This window comes from Urocampus carinirostris, chromosome 4, assembly GCF_059441175.1.
Source record: "Urocampus carinirostris isolate Australia breed hairy pipefish chromosome 4, RoL_Ucar_1.0, whole genome shotgun sequence".
Classification (NCBI taxonomy): Eukaryota; Metazoa; Chordata; class Actinopteri; order Syngnathiformes; family Syngnathidae; genus Urocampus; species Urocampus carinirostris.
In genome coordinates, this window is record NC_142352.1 from 33,963,348 (window position 1) to 33,983,857 (window position 20,510).

At 39.0% G+C, this 20,510-nt stretch overlaps 1 protein-coding gene across 1 annotated transcript in view; it reads right to left on the minus strand.

Annotated features, from left to right (window-relative positions):
• Positions 1–3,743: 3,743 nt before the first annotated feature.
• Positions 3,744–20,510, minus strand: part of tnfaip8l3 (tumor necrosis factor, alpha-induced protein 8-like 3) — a 46,099-nt gene continuing 29,332 nt past the window's right edge. Inside the window, exon 2 of the mRNA XM_088334295.1 lies at positions 3,744–5,406. Coding sequence (XP_088190421.1) covers positions 4,844–5,406 — 563 coding nt within the window. The 3' untranslated portion in view covers positions 3,744–4,843. The remainder of the gene's footprint in view (positions 5,407–20,510) is intronic.

Below are 20,510 nucleotides of genomic sequence, written 5' to 3' on the forward strand. Positions count from 1 at the left end.
TTAAATGGATAGTGTGTATTATTTGAGTACTAGATGTTGCTGTATTGTGTGGTGCAACTGAAAACTAGTACAAAAAAATTAAAAGAATACAAACTACAAAGACTCAAAGTGAACATGAAGCACTATTTTTCTTTTTTTTTTGCCCATTTTTTACCACTAGGAGGCACCAAACAATACACACTGTTCCTTCAAGTACAGCCCTAGTGGATTATGAATACATTTATAATTGATTGATTTATTTTCATATTAATTCCGAATGTTTTTTAAAGAAATATTTTTAGGGAAACGTGTGGGGAATTAAAAACAAAACAATATTTAAGAACAGAGAATGTTATCCCAACTTTTTTTGTGGAAAACCCAAATTGGGCTAACCTCACCCAGACCCTTATTTTTACCGCGCCCATGTAAATTGAGTTTGAGTTATAGGTAAGATCAGGCTTAAAAAATCCAGCCTAATCCAGGCATGTGGGTATTAAAGCCAACCCAGCCCGAGCTCGACCAATTAACCTGATTTAAGGGACCGAGCCCAAAGCAAACCAGAATTTTTATATTACATTTGTAAGGACTCAGTAAAATGAGGGGGATTTTTGCTGACTAAAAAAAAAGTCAGCGAGAGAGAAGCCTGGCACGGCCCGGGCATAATGATAGCCGTTTTAGGCCCAATTTTCAGATCTTACCTTTACTTTAAGACCCCTGGAGTACAACATTGTTAATCAGCAAGACTGTCCAGAGCTGACTCACAGTCGAGGTGGGCAATGTTCAAGCAACATTAACACTCTTTTCAAGTGACTTTCTTTGAAGTTTTTGTCTTTTGGCATTACAGAGTGAAAATGTGAATATTGCCATGGTGTCTGAAAGCTAGAACACCCTAGAGCTTCCCATGAATCAGAAATGTTTTTGTTTAATTTGAGGATATTTCAAATGGCATGCCGGCCTCACATGCATCTTTGAAGAGCTGAAAGGAAACTTGTGGTCCTGTGTGCAATTTGTGGTTTATTTTCCGTCTCCAATCCATCCATATAATTCCTGTCTATTTCAGCGAAAGAAAAAAAGCAATAAAGATTTAAACTATTCAAGCCTCTCAGTTGTAAAAGAAAATCTTGGAAGCATATTTGACTGTAGCAGGCATGGCTTTTCTCCCCGTTATGCTCATGAAAAATAATTTAAAATGGACAGACAGCCGTAAGAAAAACTAAACAATCATTTTCTTGCTGTTGTCCTCAGAAGGAATGACAAAGATAACCTTGTCAAGTGGTCTTTAATAAAAGACAAATGATACATTGGGGGGAAGTTGACTTATCATTGGTTTGGTTTTACGAACAGATGATTCATGCCAAGCCCGTGTGAGTCAACCATAAATGCACATGCAAACGGAACACACACACAAGCAGAACATGACTGATTGACTGAGATCCATGTACTCGCCAGACAAATCAGCACAATTGAGGAATATTGAGCACATTACCGGTAAAAGGTTATGGACAGATCACAAAACCATCAGAACTGGCAAAGATAATTCTCCAGGGCACAGTCCAAGGGGACAGGCAGAGAGGGAGACTGAAAAGGATCTGGGCTGACAACATTAAGGAATAGACTGGTGCCAACTTTGCCACGACCCACCACTTTTAATAACACGCTCCTCAAAATTTTACCACATTATGTACCACTACTGAGTGGCAGACATACAAACCTGCTCAAAACTCGAGGGCATCGAAACTGTTGAGCACATCTTTATATGGCAGAGTTAATATCTTTGCTGGTTTACATACATTGGTGCCAACTCGTTTGTATAAAAAGTAAGTGAACTTATGAGCAGAACTGTATGTATCACTATCAACCCGACATTTACGTTCATAAATTTAGATACATATCTAAACTTTTGAGCTCAATTTCATGTCATTACAAGTACCGGGCATACAGTGGTGATTGTAGGTTTGAATACTCGACGTAAAGTATCTATTCTTATGAAGAAAATTGCATTTACTGTTCTTCGATTCAATACTCGTTAGTATACTGTACTTGCAGATCTGGTCAAAGGTTTTCATACAAAGTAAATAAGCCTATGAGCCCATTTGTAGGTAGCACCATTCATTCATTTTCTAAAAAAGTATATCTAAACCTATAAGCCCAACTGTTTAACCATCAAGCAAAACGCATCGATAGGCATGTGTTCATAAGTTTGCATGCAAAAGAATGTAAACTTAGAAGCACAATTGTATTGTGTTGTGCTATTAACACAGGTATTTAAACCGTATATGCAACCTATCACGTCTAGTTGGCAGGCATACAACTTGTGCTCACAAATTTAAATAAATTAAAGAGAGAGTGTGTATTATTTGACCACTACATGTCGCTGCATGGTTTAGTGCAAGTGAAAGCTGGTGCTGAAAAGCACAAGGAAGAATACAAACAACGGAGATGCAAAGTGACCAAAACGGACCATTTTATTTCTGAGGTTTTTGAGTTTTTCCTTCCCCTTATGTAGGTTTCAGATCAGGGGATGGTGTAATAATGGTCTGTAGTTCTCAATAATCTGTAGTCTGTGCAGCCATTTTTGACTCCTTGTGATTAAATACAAATGAACATGACTTGACTTGGCTATTTTGCACAGCCTTTTCAGGTCTTAGGTACTGTAGCAGCAGAATTGCAGATATTTATGTCAGCTCCCTTTAAGTGAAGCTCATGTTATGTAAATTAAATGCTAATATATTGACATAGAAGTATTAAAAAGGCATGTTTGATAGTTTGTGTATTTTTGCCCAATATTTAGATAAATATTGTTTTTATCACTATGAAACACTACATTATACACAGAGTCCCTTTAAGGGATTAAATGTTTGTCCCTTTTGTCACAACAGTAGGCAGTCGGTCGCACATGAGAGTCATTGTCCTACTAGTGGTAAAACAACCCAGTTGTGACTGGTACATAAACCTTCGGTAGGAAACTAAGGACTATAATTAAATATTCATCCGAACTTTCTTAAAGTCCTTGTAAGCACATTTCCAAGTCTGGTCTTTGTTCTCATTAGTAAGCATTCAGGCCTCTTTGACATCTTTATTTTATACTAATAGTAGTAGAAAATGCTCTTGCTGGTAAGACATTGATTTAAATGGTTATTATTTATCAGCTACTCGTGGTGATCATTCATTAACATTTTTTTTGCTTTGAAAAATGAGCAAAAATACATAAATAGTCATTTATACATGCATATTTAAAAATATATTGTTAGTTTGGGAAATGTGTATTTATTTTACATAACATGAGGCCCACCGAAAGGGAGCTGACATCCTTGTCTGCCATCTTGCTACTTCGGGTACCCCCCCCAAAAAAGCTTGTGAAAGGTTGGGAAAAATAATGAGGAAAAAATGGTTCAGTTTAGTCACTTTGAGTAGTTTGTTTTCTACCGTGTACTTTGTAACTCCCTGTTTCATTTCCAGTACACAATACAGCAACATCTAGAGGTCAATTATTACCAAGTGTCCCTTTAAGAATGCATTATTTTGTACTTACAATACAAAGCGTGAACTAGTACACGAGCCTTCAGGTAGCGATCAACTATATTGAACAAATGTTTCCATACAGCAAACTACTAATCCATTTTAGCAAGCAAGTACAACTTTGCCCCATTAATAACTGTAGTACCTAGTATACCAAATTTGGTTTATTAATGAGGACAAATAGCTAAATTCTTAAAGGTGTTCATTTTAAAATCATATTATTTGGACAAAAGTGGCACTAGGAGTGGGAAAAATAACAGATTTATTCAGCAAGTGCAGGCAAGTCTTTCCACAAGTGTGCTGGATTGTTTGATTTGTGAAAATACAAACTTTACAGTACTAGTACGTGAACCTTTAATTGTATACAGTGATACGGGGTACAAAAAAAGGCTTGAAACACGCCTCAATGAGACACAGTTGCAGGATGTTACAGCTATCACTATGGAAACGGATACAGGAAACAGGAAGTCTATGGTCAGAAACCAGGGAAGTGACACCAGCAATCAATGGCGTGTGAGCGAGTAGCGGGCGGGAGAGACAACACAAGTTTTGGGAGTAACGTGCAACAAGTTAAGGCGTTCCTGGAAGTCAATTACTTTCCTCGGTAACTAGTGCTTTAACGCGTTATGAATGTTTATAACCTAACCGTCATTTCAACATGGTGCGTTGCTCTGCTACTATTTAAAAGCAGTTGATGATTCGCAACCTTTTCTGTTCTTTAATGGTTTACTTACGCTCACAAAGCGAAATTCAACCATTGAATGCTGACTAGTACAACTTAGAACGAATGAAAAGGGATCTTTGCCATACAAGTCACATTTATTTACAAGCAATGGGGAAAATATGTTTATGCTTAGCATTGTGTGTCTTAACCATTTCCTTTTAACAGTTGAGCGAAAGCAATTTTACACCAGAACCAACTCACCACAGTATGGAAACTCAACACTGCTCTCCCGCGGCCTGAAAGAGCATTTGTACGTATTTATTGATTAGAACCATAACTTTGGATACAAATTACCAAGGGACTCGCTTTTTTTTTGACATACTCAGAAGTTTGTGGCGGACCAGATAAAATCCAACAGACCAGATTTGGCCTGGGGACGTATGTTTGAGAAGCCTGGTGTACTTGTTCTCTCATATAATATGATTTTGTGGGTATTTTTAAGCAGTTTTACGGTGTCAGCTTCAATGTGAGTACCGGTATATACAGTAATTTGTAACTAGAGAGCTACTTTCATAGTAACGCTCTTCTTTAAGGTTTCAGTAATCAGGGGGTAATGCAATTACTTTTTAATGAATTAAATAGCAACTGTAACTAATAATTTTTTATCTATTTTCATAAATCTTAAAGTGTCCCCTCGTCCAGCAGTTTGTTGATGCCGTTGCAGATCTTCCTCAGAGACAGTCTGTACTCGTCGCTCTCCCCGTAGAGCTCGGCCAGAAACTCGCAGTGGGCGAAGTGATTGAAAACGTGGTCGATGCGAGCGTGCGAGCGAGCCGTCAGGTGCTGCTCGACCAGCGTGTGTAAAAGGTCCCGGCACTCCAACAGGAGCTCGGACAAAATATTCCGGTCAAAGGTGTAATCCACCTCGTAGAAGGACACCGCCGTCATGGCCGCCTGGTTCATCTTCTTCTTGAAGCGCTCCACCGTGTCCAGCTCGTCGGGGCTGAACTGGTGGTTGCGATACAGGATGCCGATCTTCAGGGCGATCTTGATCACGTCCTTGATGATCTTGTGGGCTTCCTTCTTGCTCTTTGTGAACTCGCGGCTGGTCTTGTAGAGCTCGTCCAGGATCTCGCTGCTGGTGTCGTCCGTCAGCATGTTGGCCACCGCCATGGTCGCCATCTTGCTCAGGATCTTCTTCTGGGCCTGCAAGGCCAGAGAGCGAGAGTTGAAGCTCTCGTGTCCTTGGGAAAGGAGAGGAAAAAGCAAGGGATGAGAAAGATGCTCAATAACAGGAGTTAGAAGCTCATAGAGATGGCCACCCTTAGGTGTATGCACAGATAACTACATAGTGATTGAGGTCTTGCCCAGTTTGCCGCTCTGAACTTCTATAATAGTCCTCTTTTGGAACGTGACTTCTTTTTAATGTATGTACAGGGTTCGTGCATGTATTACATGGCCTAAGTCAAGCACTTTTTAAGGACTTTCAGAGCCAACTGTCCAATTTTTCCAGGAATATTTAAAGAACAAATCTGATGTGAATCATGTATTTTGCAGAGCTACATACAGTACATACCAGCAATTTACTTGCAAGATGTTTAATCTTGAGTGTGCATTTTTAAACACATATTTTTTGAGTAAGTCGCAAATCTATTTGTTTTTGAGACAAATCTCTCCCCATATACTGTATGTGGATAAAAATGACAGTAACATGTAGATTACATTTTCAGTTGCAGTAAGTTCTTCCCATTCCAATTTACCACTGGGAAACGTTACTAGGGCTGCTTGATTAACTGAAATTGAATCGATATTGCGGTGTGACGTAGTGCAATAGTATAACCGCAAAGCACTGCTTTTATCTCCAAGGAGTTATAGTTCCAGTTTGTTAATTGAGGGATGGAATGTTTGGCCAAACAGAATTGGCACATTTTGGCGTTTAACAGCGCTGGCCAATCAGAAGCAGGGTTTAGTGGCATTAGTCAATAAAGGTGAGGCAAAGTTTGCAAGACGTGTGTGTGCGACTTTGACAGGCTGGTGTAAGCTGTCAGTCGGTCAAACAGTCCTTGCACAAATGGCGACTAAAACAAACGAGACAGCTCATAGCTATAGCTGCTCTTTACATTCAAAAGGAATTCATTAATTAAATCGGACTCTGAGGAAAGTTGGAAGAGTGCAAATAAATGCTGATCACCCACGGGTGGTCCATGGATTAGTGATGGGAAAATGAAGCCCCATAAAGCAGTGAAACCCTCAGGGTATATGCGCCACACACCCGTAGGGGCTTCAAGATGATTCATTACCTCGACTACGGCATCATGTGGACAGAAAAATGTATAACATGTTTTTGGACCCAGGTGGTTTCTTTAATGAAGGAAATTTCACCAGCTTTTGAAAAAACTCGTTCACAGGGTACAGATGAAGCAGAGGTGCATAGATGTTTGATAGCAAGATGGTAAAAACTCATATTTCTGTGATTCAGTTTGATGAAGGGGACTTTAAACTCTTATTTCGAACCACACTCAAGGCAAGCAAATTATTCCCTGAATCTGTCACGTGGTACACCTGCTTTGTGGGACTTTCCACCTTCCCATTCAATTTAGCACTGGGAAATGCTTCGAGGGCTGCTCGATTAACCGAAATCGAGCAGCCCAGCCCTCATCAACACACACCTCGACTTCCGATTCATGAACCACTTATCCAAAATACTTGGCACATGCTTCAGGGATTCAAGTCGAGGAGCAAGTCACTACCCTGGATTTTTGTACTGTCCAGGAAAATACTGAGGCGGCGTTGTAAGGGAAAGCTAACAGCCAAGCTAACAACTCATAAACCACCACTGATGAACGTGGCTAGTCATCAAGGCCAGATTCATTACCCATGAAGCAGAGGACTTGGAACTGTGATTCGTTGAAAATTGCTACATTTGTGATTATTGTATTTTAATCATCACAGAGACCTGACAAAGGTCACGGTTATGCTACACGCTTTATACTACACTAGCGTGCAGCAGGCCTACCATTCTCTTACACTGAAAGAAGACATCCTTCAATGTTGTACTTTTGTATAATGACAATAAAGTCAATTTATTCAACTGCAATTCTGTTTTTATTTGTAGTTCTATAGTTGTCTTTTGTGACAGTAGTTTAATCTCAGTCGGTAAGGATGTAAGTTTGCATGTCACACGATGTTTAAGTCCTCCCACAAAAATGAAAAATCGCATCGAAATTGCAAGTCAGTTCTAAGAAATTCACTATTAGGTTTTTTTCAAAATTGTGCAGCCTTAAGCGCTACCTTATTTTTGCATAATACATTTCCATAATTGATGCTTTATCCTTGTATTAATACACATTTCATAGTGCCCTCTTAAGGTGTAGCATGCCCCTGTCCTCTTGTGCCGACTCGTAAGGAGCGATGACGCTTCATAGGACAATGCCCTAAAAACTAATGTCATCTGCAGTAAATCAGGAGAGACAAAGAAATGCAATGGCAAAAATAAGACACCAGAGAGCGGTGCCTGTGTCATTTTCAAACAGACTTGTTGAGAAACATAAGTATTTACAAGCACTCTAACCCAAATTCAATGCTTAAAAACACATTAAAATTCACACATTTTCAAGGATTTCAAGCACCCGTACAAACTCTCTTTTATATATATATATATATATATATATATATATATATATATATATATATATATATATATATATATACATATATATATATATATATATACATACGTCATGAACCGGAACAGGATCAGGACCTAAATGCATGACGTTTCTCACACAAGCCTTTTATTTTACGGGATATTGGGGGTGAAGCACGTTAGGCAGAAGTCTGGCGTGGAATGATAGGAAGCCAGAGGCCGACGAGATCGATACCAATTGCCCAAGCAGATATCAGACAGATGGGGTCGATACCGGACAGGACAGGACAGGCAGGATCGATATCAAAACAGGAAATCGAAAATAAACAGGACAAACTAGACGGAAACAAAACTGGAAACCGATATTAAACAACGGGACAGACAGGATTTATATCAAAACAGGAAATCTAAAATAAACAGGACAAACTAGACGGGAATGAAACTGGACAGGAAATACTAACAGGAAACAGGACTGGGTCAAAACCCACGTCTTGCGGGGGAGAGGTTTGTTGATGGACTGACAAAGGGTGAGTGAGAGCACTGAGCTTAAATAGATGGGAAGCCAATCCGTCAACAAGCCGCAGCTGGCGCCAATTGGGCGCCATGGCAACCGTGACACAGTATGTATTTATTAAACACTTGATTGAGGTAAAAAAGGAACCTTTATTAAAGGTCAACAATAAAAAAATAGTTCAGTGTTTCTACATTTTTCAAACTAGCTCAATGTTACAATAGTTCCAAAGTTATTCTATGGAAAGTAGAATTCATAATTCTTGTACTTTAAGAACTTTTTTTGAATGAAAACTTTTATTTCGAACATAAAAATAAAAAAAGGACAAAAACAAAGAGTCAAAAACAAAATAATGTCACATAACATGTTCGAAAAGGGGTAGTCAGAAGCAGATGCTTATTTTTCCTACCCCTTTATCTTCCCTATTAAACACATTTTACAAATTCTCCTTTCCTCTTATGTCTAATATAACAAAATCTCGTGGATATACTTATTACATAGGTCAGATATCAATAATTATAATAGTTACAATAATCACATATTTTATACACTAATCTTCGCAATACCCATCCCTCAACGTCATAATGCGCAGAATGGCACTGCGGCACCAGTGATAATAACAATAAAAATAAACACAATACTTATAATAACAGTTCTGATGTAATTACAGCAACAATAACAACAAGTTAACCATAGTTTGAAATGCAGTATTTCCAATCTCCCTCACAACGGGTCAGGTGCAATCGACATTTCGTTCTGTGTACATTGTTACACAGAATGACAATACAAGGAAATTATTATTATTATTATTATTATTATATCCCATTTTCTTCATTCCTGTATTCTGCCAGTAATGCTTTTTTGTATTTAAATTTGAAGAACTTAAAGAGAGGGGCGCCTAAGTCTGGATCGTGGGCCATTTGAGTCACTTTTCTTTTTTTTCATTGCAGATTCCGATAATATACAGTACGCTAATATTGTCTGGAATTCTACGTAGTCTGTCTTGTTGTAAGTAAATAGGTGCCATGTTGTGTTTGTAAGGTTTATTATCGCTTAATAAGGAATATTTTCAATCATTAATAAGGGGACCAAGTAGCGGAGGTTGACTGTTGATTATACTGAGCACTTAGTGTACACTTAAAGGGACAGCGACTCATATTTAGTGCCTAGTGGTACAAAAAAACCTCCATTCAGTAAAAAAAACCATTGATTTGAATAATAGGCAAAAGTACATGAATTGTTATACCAATGTTGATTTTTAAAGATATTTATAGGTTGAGAAATTTGCATTTTTTTTTTACAAAGCGGAATTCCTACCTAGTAGTCCCCGTCATGTTTGTCTGCCATCTTGCTGCTACTCTGTGCTCATTTGCCACTAGTTTTCATTGGTATGACACATACAGTGCCCTCTAATGGTCAAATATTACACAATGTACCTTTAAAATTTATGTTACTGTTACTTTAAAGGTGTTTTTCGGAATTTTAAGTTTTGTTACTCTTTGTCGCCATCTCCTGGCTCAAAGTCATGATCGCGGTTCACCCATAAAGTATGTGCATTTCTTAGGTGTGCTGAAATAAACTCTTCCCTTTTCAACTTTATGGGTTATTGGTTGGACTGTATTTGAGACGGGCCTTTTCTTAACTTTGCCATTTTTATTCTACACTAAAACAACTGTGATGACGAGCAAGAAATCCCTCTTTCAGCTGCTGTCAAGGTTGCCCGTTGCCCTCACTTGGGCCCGCAGGTTTGGCGCCAGCTGCTGCTCGTTGCCTGATTGGCTTCCCTCCTATGTAAACTCAGTGCTCTTATTCACTCCTTGTCAGTCCGTCAACAAACCTTTGCACTTGCAAGACTTATATTTTGACTCTGTCCGGTATCCTGCTCGTGTATCCAGCATCTGGTATCGGTCCGCCTGTCTCGACTTTCCAGTGTCTTGCTCCAGTCTCCAGAATACAGTATCGACCTCGTCTGTCTCGTCCTGTCCGGTATCTTGCTTGTGTATCCAGTATCCGGTATCGATTCCGTCTGTCTCGTCCTGTCCGATATCTTGCTCCAGTCTCCAGTTTTGCTCCTGTCCTGTGACTTGCTCGTGTATCCAGTATCCGGTATTGATTCCGTCTGTCCTGCCTTGTCCGGTAACTTGCTCCAGTATCCAGTATCGATCCCGCCTGTCCCGTATCTTGCTCCAGTCTCCGGTATCGATTTCATCTGTCCTGCTCTGTCCGGTATCCGGTATCAATCCCGTCTATACCGTCCTGTATCTTGCTGTTGTATCTGGTATCGATCCCGCCCGTCCCGTCCTGTCCGGTATCTTGCTCCAGTATTATGTATCGATCTCGTCTGTTCCGTACTGTCCAGTATCTGCTCCTGTATCCTGTATCTGATTTCGATCTCGTCTGCCTCTGGCTTCCTTTTTTCCCGCGCCTGACTTCTCTGTCTCACTTCTTCCACCCAGGGATCGCCGAATCACTGGCGTTTGTGTTCACGCGCATGACTGCCCCATTCCCGTAAAAAAAACCTTGCGTGAAATCGTTACGCGTCCGGGTCCTCTGTCTGTTCGAGTTCTGACAGCTGCAGCTTTTCCTGCTTCATAATTTGTTTTGCGAGTCCCGAGCTCCTCTGATAAAAGTAAGATAAAGGAACATAGGCAAGGTGGAAAGAAATTAAAAAGGCTCTTTGAATTCAGTTGGGCATTGTCAACAAAAACTGAATAGAGAAAATCTTCTATTTTCAACATTTTAGGGACCTCTCAAATGACACACCCCACCTATTGATAAACATACACACTAAAAATGTTTTTTTTTTGCCTGTGGTAGTTTTCTTGCGCAAACTGGACGAACTGATGCTGGCAGTATGCGGTCATGTGCGATGAGCAGTCTAGTAGTAGTCTTTGGGACAGCTCATAAACTAGAATTTTCCTCGTATAGCAAGCATTGTTGTAATATTTAAATATGTCACATTCCATATTTAGTTATGAATATATACTTACCTTATATGTAACTTCTTCACTTATCTGTAGTTATGTAACTTCATTTGTTATTTTATTAAATCCTACTTCTTTGAGTGTAATACAAAATATTAGACAGGAAACATCCATTTCAGTTCATGAGATGTCTAAACAAGCATATTCCTGAGAAGATCACACCAAGTAAAGTCCTGCTGTTGTCCCTTATAAGAAAATACAATGGATTTCCTCATTAAGGGTTGAGCGGCTTGAGTAACATTTCCCCAAACATGACATTGTGCTCATTAGTAAAATAGTGCTCCATTCAACAGTATGTTTGATTTATATATAGATTTTCAATCAGTTTATGGACTGTCCTTTCAGTCTTTGCACAAGTGAATTGCTAAAACCATTACATGTTAGTTCATTTATGCCCGGAATATAATCTGTAAATATAATCTTCAAAGGAGCTGCTCATCTGTTTTCAGCCTCTATTTTGAAAAACCTGCCTTCTTGGTATTTGGAACGAACAAACAGAGGAAAAAGCCATTCCTCAATATCATATACCGAAATTCTTGTGTTTAGAGGTGCTCTCACAAAGAGGTACCACTGTACATGCTTTTATTCTTTAGTTTTTCTTTTTGAGCAATTCTGTTAAATTAAAAAGTAAGCAAGAATATTGCTTAGTTTATTCTACACCATGTCACCGACTGGCCATCTCATAGCGTAACAATGGATTCACTTTGAAAAAGGAACAAGTGGAAAACCTGCATTGAGATAATATAAGAATCATAATATACTCACGTAATGCACAGCTAGCCTGCGTGAATAATGGACTTAAACACACACCCCACCCACAGCTCCTGTTAGCTTTCCTAAGCAAGTCGCTAGATTCACTACACAGCTGTGGAAATATTGTGGAGCTGAACACATGTACTGTGGAGTTGTGCAGTGCAAGCACATTCTAAAAAAGGGCGGCGGCCTTCTCGGAGTTGGCAGCAATGCGGTTTTAGGCCCACCGAGGAAGGAATTATTACTATCTACAGTGGAGAACATCAAAAGCTGTAGAAAGATAACAACATCTGTCCACATGCGGCACGCGTAGCTGCGGCTATACTTAGCCAAAGTATTCAAAAACACTGACTTCCGGCATTTGGATTTGAGGAGCTGAAAGACGAAAGGTTCAGAACATTGTTTTCTTGAGCAGTTTTCAACAAGTCACCCTCCAGGACCTACCAGACCCCCTTAATTATAAGCCGTGACCTGAATCAAAAAACTAGTCCCACTTCTCAAAATTATGAGATAAAAGGACTGTGCAGTTTAAACAAGATATAGTAGATAAAATTCACATTAAAAGAAAGAAAAAAAAAAGAAGACAAAATGACCAGCAAAACCATCCATCCATTATCTGGAATGCTTATCCCCAGTAGGGTCGCGGGAGTGCTGGAGCCCATCTCAGCCATCTCCCGGCAGTGGGCAGGGGACACCCTGAACTGTTTGCAAGCCAGTTGCAGGGCACACAGACAATTCGCTCGCTCATTCACACTTAGGGACAATTTGCACTGGCCAATTAACCTGACATGCATGTTTTTCTGAATGTGTGGGGAAACTGGAGTGCCCGGAGAAAACCCACGCAAGCACGGGGAGAACATGCAAACTTTATCTGGTTCGATCTCATGACTTTAGAAGTGTGCCACATATCCGCTAACCACTGCGTCGCCGTGCTGCCTTCCAGCAAAACCTAAATAACTTCTTAATAACTGAATTCGCTGTGTGTTTAATGGATTTCAGAATGCTTCACTTCTTTGTTTTTTTTTTTTCAAGATAATAAAATAAACATCTCATTTTCTGCTCTGTATTTGCATTTGGTCAAGCAAAACATTCGCAAACAAACTTTGTGGTGCGAAATGGTAGGTGTTAGAAGTGAAATCAGGCCTAAAAAATCCACTACAACCCGACCCAGCCTGCGAGTGTTGAAGTCCAATCTAGCCTGAGCCAGACAAATTAACTTGGTTTAAACGACCTAACCTGAAATAAACTTGAGATTTCCGTTTTTATTTGTGATGCCTTTTTTTTTTTAAATGTGAGGAGGAAGAGAGCTTCTCTCTTGCTGACTTATTTTAAATTAGCCACCCGTCGTTGTTCTTTTTTTTCTTTACTTTGTGGACGATCTCCAAGACGGATTTTGTGGCACAGAGAAGAATAAGCTAAGAACAATGACGGGTGGATATATATTTTTTAAAAAGTCAGCATGAGAGAAGCCCAGCCCGAACCTGAACATTTTAGCCCCGAGCCGAATTTCACTTCATTCGTTTGTTATCATTTTTTTGCCAAAGTGCAGGCCTGCAACCCACTTCAAATGGGTTTGGGACCCACTGTTGGTCATGACCAAAAGAACAAGATTCTGGATATAATCGACAGAAATGAATTTCTCTCAGAGGATCCAGGTGAGGTGGCTCGGGCCTCTGATTAGGATGCTTGCCTTGAGGGTTGGCACAGGTATGACCCACCGGCAGGAGGCCACAGGGACGACCCAGGACACTATGGACAGACTATGTTTCAAAGTTGGCCTGGGAACGCCTTAGACCCCGTCGAACGAACTAGACGAAGTGGCTGGGGACAGTGAGGTCTGGGCTTCCCTGCTGAGGCTGCTGCCCAGCGACCCAATTGCAAATAAGCGGACTAAAATATATATATATTTGAAGCATATATTGTGAATCTCTGTGTGGTGAGAGAATCAAATCCCTCGTCCAAAACAATGCATTTTTTTCCCTTTGACCTACAACAATTTTTTTATGGTTCCAATGATACTTGTAGTGTTATATTGAATTAGGTGGCACTTACACTCTGTTAAAAAGTTTAAGGACTGCTGAAGTTCTCCATTTCAAAGCATTTGTCTGTTAGCGCTGATCCACCCACAAAATGTTCAAAGCTACAAAAGCCGGTCGTTGGCATTTTGTGAGTTACTTTCAAGCAAAATGACATTTTCCTGCTCATTTCGCCTAGCCTGATATTAAACAGCCAAAAGCAAATGTCTGTCTGCAATCATTTCAAAATACAAATGACAGCATGCGCCCTATTTCTGCTCTTTTTTGTGGCATAACAGGAGGACGAGCAGCAACACTGAAGGAACTGAACGTCCGGCTCGAGCCGGCTTTGAGGTTGTTAAGCAACACAACAAAGGAAAGTTAATGGACAAAGGAGTTTGTTTTACTTGTTTGAGTTGTAATATTGAAATCCATCACTGCCTATTCATGGTTGTATGAGTTCTCAGCTATAACCGTTTTTTTAATTTCAGTTATTTATTTTTCTTTCACTTCTTATTCGGAGTCAACTTTATGAATATCCATATAATTTAATGTAGTTATTTACTTAAATAGTTTGTGTGCTATTCACTTGAAGTTTCAATGTTTCCATTCACCCAGTTGTTATACCGTCTTTACATTGTTCTCAGTCATTGGCTGGTAACCATTTTTGACCCAAAAAGCCACAACAGCAACGTATTTGCTTGAGCAGAGTTCTTTTGTAAAAATGTTACAAAATACTGCAAACGAGATGTATTTAGGGGAGTGCTCTACCAGTATATGTGCAAAGATCTGCCCAACCCTTCTTTTTCTTTTTCCTTTTTTTTAAGTAGCTCTGGGTGTTTGGCTGGCATTTTTGGATGTTTACAGTTTGTTTTTTTGGGTTTTCATCATAAAGTACCTCAACAATGAACATACACTGTTTAATGAGCTTCCATATAAAGAATTCCTTAGAGACGTACAGCAAAAAACAGAGTATGTTGGTGTGGCAACGACTGTAAACTGAATGTAGGTTTTAGATCAGGGGATGGTGTAATAATAGTTTGTAGTTTGTATCTATCTATCTATCTATATATATATATATATATATATATATATATATATATATATATATATATATATATATATAGCTATGTGTGTGGGTGGGTAAAGCTGAGATTTGGACAATTTTCCACTGACTTATAGCAATGATTTTTTTTAGCTATTTTGGCTATTTTTAGCTATTTTAAAAAGTGCACGATAACAGCCTAGTTCTGTACTCACAAGAAAATAATATGATTTTTATTTGTTTTATTGTAATAAAAACAACATAAACAGAACTGCTCAACTCCAGCATTTGTTTTATCCTTCACGTCCCACAACCCGGTTGTTAAACAGACAAGTTCTCCTTCAATTGGTGAACCAAACGTGACACTTGGATGTCCCTCAAAGTTTGGATTGCTTCTTGTAAGAATTGATTGGATGAGTCATAGTAGAAAGCAAATGAAAATGAGTAAATCAAATAATAAATTGACTGGTACTTGATTTAGACTCAATCCCATTACTTCCCCTTACTCTCCATTTTGCCCCATAGCAATTTTCATGTTCACAAGGAAGAATGACTGTCCAATGTATTGTTCTTTTAAATTGCAGACTTTCAACATTTTCCTGGTTTAAGAGTAGACTGTTCATCTTTTCCTTCGCTAGAAACCCATATCGCTCACCAGGCTTAAAATCAATCTTTTTAAGACACACTCAGTAAAAGTCTGTGCAACTAAAATGTGTATAGCCAAGTGGGACAATAGCATCTGTATCCCACATCTACTTCTTCAGGCATAAAATTAACCAAATTTAATTTAATAGTTTGATGGAATAATTGCCGAGAAAATATCCGACAGCTTGTCAGAGATTCTTGCGGTTAACTTATTTTTGGGTTTCATATGAGGCAGAGTCTGTTTCAGGATTTCATAGCAGACACCAAAAGTCATCTCCTTGGCCTGGGCAGCTGTGTCTTGGCGGTGTTTCGAGACCGCCAGTCACAGCGGACATTCCGGTTCTCGTATAAAAAGTTGTCAGAATTAGAAGAACTGCAAAGGGACCACATGGCCACCCTAACATGCAAGTTTATGGAACAAATTAGCACCATTGCAACAGCAAGTCTTGGAACCCCTCATATGAATCTTGAGGTCCATACTGTGCAAAATGAAGTTGAACAGGACCACAGACGAATATCCTACCAAAGCGCTTGCACGGGAATGCTTTGAAAGATTTTTTTAACATCAGGATTAAATAGGTGGCTTTTACCAGACAGTCCCTCTTTGTTCAAGCTGCTTATATTTGGAATACTGAGTCAACACTTTGTGCGTAGTTAAGTCAAAAACGTGGGCAGTCGCCAGGCATGCCTACTGAAAAACCTGATGGCTCAGGCTACAAATGACATCTGTTTTTTTGTTAATCCAAATATTTTAAGACATGGATTCATACCTGTCAACCTCCACGGCTCCATGCCCTTACAAACTATCGTATTTTCCCTTACAAAATACAAAATAATCTTACACTATATATTTTTTTAAAACGTGTTTATTTATGTAGTTTAACATGTTATATTTCACATGTGTTTCGTTATATCATATATATTGTTAATTAACATTTTGTTGTGAGATACCGAGTTGCTCGACATGAATGAGGTTTATTATAAAAAAAATTCAAAAATGAAGTAGCTTGGACGTTCACTGTAGAAGGAAAAAATACATGCAAATATAATTAAGTAGAATAATACATTTTCTTATTCAAATTATCAATCCATTTTCTGCATTCAATTATTGTTGTAATATACTGATTAAAGGGATAACACAAACCTGTCTTTTTTCATTTTCTCCTTTTATACTTTTCATTTTCCTTTATACTTTTCCTTCTCCTTTTTTCTTAACATCTTTATACAACATAATAATTCGTAACATAATGCATCAAAGCAGGTGAGCTGTTTGAGAGCCGGCTCTCTTTAAAGAGTTGAGCCGAAAAAGCCAGTTCTGTAAAAAGAGACGGAATTCCTTTCACCACACAACTCGAACTCGTTTGACTTGATTGATATGTATATGGTACCCATCATTGACAAATTTGCGTTTTTCCGTACAGATTTTCTCCTACGTCGTACACGTCCTAAAATGCATAATAAACGTACTTTGTATGGCAAAAACGTACAGGTTGACAGGTATGTGGATTAGTGACAGGAAATATATGTACAGAAACACATCCTAAAACAGAGTGAGCAGGAATATGATGTCGCAACTATTTGGGGCGGCTCAGGAGGTAAAGCGCTCGCCTAGGGATCAAAATGTCGCAGTTTCGATTCCCGGCTCCTACATGTTATATATCGAAGTGTCCTTGGGAATTCCTAATGCCCCTGATAACAGGTAAGTTGCTTTGCATGGTTGATGCTATCGGTTAGTAGGTATGTAAAAGGGAAAAGTGTGAAGCACATTGTCAAGCGCTTTGGGAGGTCTTTATTGACTTGAAAAGTGCTATATAAATGCAGACCATTTACATATTGGCAGATTGACAAAAATTACAGCATTATCCTTTAAAATAGGAGTAACATGCATTATACATGTGCATGCAGATGCAATTCTGGTTTTCTTCCTTAACAAAATCAGGGTAACCTTAGCTCTTTCTTGATATTAACGCCACTATTTTTAAAGTCAGATAAGTTACCCCAGATGTGAAAACTGTCAAAAAATGCCGACTTTGAATTTTTTGTTTTTTTTCTGACTCAGCTGCTTTTTCTCACACAGACATTCTACTCTCTCAGCCCATAACAAGTTTGGCCAGGATCCCAATCTTATACAAGCAATCAGGTAGGTCACGTCTAAACGCGGGGGATGCTCTAATGACGTGCAGCTAGTTAAATGGAAATATTAAAACATTTTAGCTAAACCATTTCAAAGACAATGTCTAAATGAAGACACGAAATATTCGATTCTGGCTGGATCAGATATCTTCCACACGTGCACGCAGCTGTTGACAAGGTACAGAACGTTTAGCACTGGATGACACCAGGTGCCTCATGCGTCACAAGTGCGTCCTTTGTTTCGCTGCAGGACACAAACACATGCAAAAAGCATGACGAGTGCTCATGTTATGCGTGCAGAGCACACACACAAGAGAGAGCAGGGAATCTATTTACGACAGGATGAGAACCCTTTTGTCCTCCCTCTAAATATTTTTTCTACCAACAGTCAAAGCAATAGAATGCTTACAGCTACAGTATGTTGGCAAGTAATAATGGTTCATATCAGGTATTTCTATTTACAGGGTTTATAAACCTTTTACATGGTCAAATTAAAGCACTTTTTAAGGACTTCCAATTGCAATTTTGTAAATCATGTATTTAGCTGCACTACAAATGTATCTGCAATTTGCATATGCGATTTTAAATCTCACATGTGCATTTATAAGGACATACCATTTTTAGTAGATAGATAGATGATTTTTAGATCTTAGTAAACTGGGAATTATTTGTTTCTTTTAAGACAATTCTCTCCCCATATAGGTGTTGGGTAAAATGACAGTAATATGTTGATTTCATTTTCAGTTGCAGGAAGTTCTTCCCATGACAATTTACCACTGGGAAAGGCAACCTTAAAGCCCCAATGTGTAATATTTGACCAACAGATGGTACTTTATTGTCTAATGCAAAAGAAAACCAGTACCACAGAGCACAGCGTAGCAGCAAGTTGCCAGACAAATACTGCAGTGACTTTAGGGATTTCACTACGTGAAAGAAATATAAAATCTTTTATTTTTTACAAAAATGTATATTGGTATTATAGTTGATGTTCCTTTGCCAAGTCTTCAAATCTTCAAGTTTGTTTTTACTGATAAAAAGTGTGTATATACCACAAGGAGGCACTACAAATTATACTCTTTCCCTTTCATTTTTTTGCAAGGCCCATTGTAAATTTTCAAAATTGTTACATAATCCTTGCACTAATACACATTTCATAGTACCCTGATTAGGTGTGGCATGCACCTGTCCTCTTAGGCGTGACCCGTAGCACGATTGTATTTTAATCATCACGGAGACCTGGCTCAACTGGAGGTTACCCAATGCTAGCAGCTAGCCAGCCTCTCTCTAAATTGCTTCCTTGCACTGAAAGAAGAAGCCCCCCGATATCATTGTACTTTTGTATAAAGATATTAAAGATTATTCTTTCAACTGCAATTCTGTTTTGTGTTTTTATGACACTTCATAGGCCAATGATGTACAAGCTAATGCCATCTGCTGTTAGTCTTAAAGGAAGAAAAAAAATGCATTGGCAAAGCAAAGCCACCAGAGAGCAGTGCAATTTAGGCAGATTTATTGAAAACAATCGCAAAAACTTCAAGCATTTACAAGCACTTCACCTACAACTCAAGCACTCTTCAATCCTTAGAAACACACCATTAAAACTTAAGCATTTCTAAGGATATCAAACAGCCATATGAACCCTGTATTTATTTTCCTTTTTTTTTTACTGTGTTCATTATTTCTCTGACGTGATTGGCCCATTAAGGCTCCAACAATTCTTTCCAAATGTCAATGATGAGAACTTCCTGAGCATGGTCTTCATTGCCATTAATAGCTTGCTCAGACTTTTTCAGACCAAGCGCTTTGAGAGGGGAAATAAGGGCACTCATACGGAGATATGAATTCCATCCAGTCACGAGGGGTGAGGTTTGTTTTTGATGAGGGATTCAGAGAACAATACTACATCTTATTCACCATTTGATTGGCAGACCAAAAAGCAAAATAAATACTCTAGCATGAGAAAAACGTGTTATTTTCCTACCTTTATTTACAAAAAAAGTCCAAGTGTTAATTCTTTTAAATAATCAATAGATCAATAGGTCATCCTCCTTTATGAAAACAAATACTGGATGGCTTGACTTGCTGTTAGCTTGCTAATAGAGTACTCAATCGCCACTTTGGGCTCCGGTTAGCGCTGGTTCACTGGTTTGGGGATTTGGAATTGAATTGTTATTGATATAACATGTTGTGCATTGTGTTCTGAGCAGACAGCACACAGCAAATGCTATTACAGGGGGAATTAGGGAGGGCTTTGTGTGTTGGGTGGGAGTAATTGTTTGGCTGCATGTCCGGCCTACTGGTATGGCTAAGCCACGTCACAACCCTCACACGGTTCCCCTGCGGAGCCTGTATCTCAACCCTGCCAGATCTATTACCCATGAAACGGATGACCTGGAGCTACAACTCGTGGGAAACCGCTACATTCGGGACGATTGTATTTTAATCATCGCGGAGACATGGCTACACTGGGTTACCCAATGCTAGCAGCTAGCCAGCCTCTCTCTAAATGCCTCCTAGCACTGAAAGATGAAGCCCTCCAATTTCATTGTACTTTTCCATAATGACATTAAAGGTTATTCGTTCAACTGCAATTCTGTTTTGTGTTTTTATTTGTAG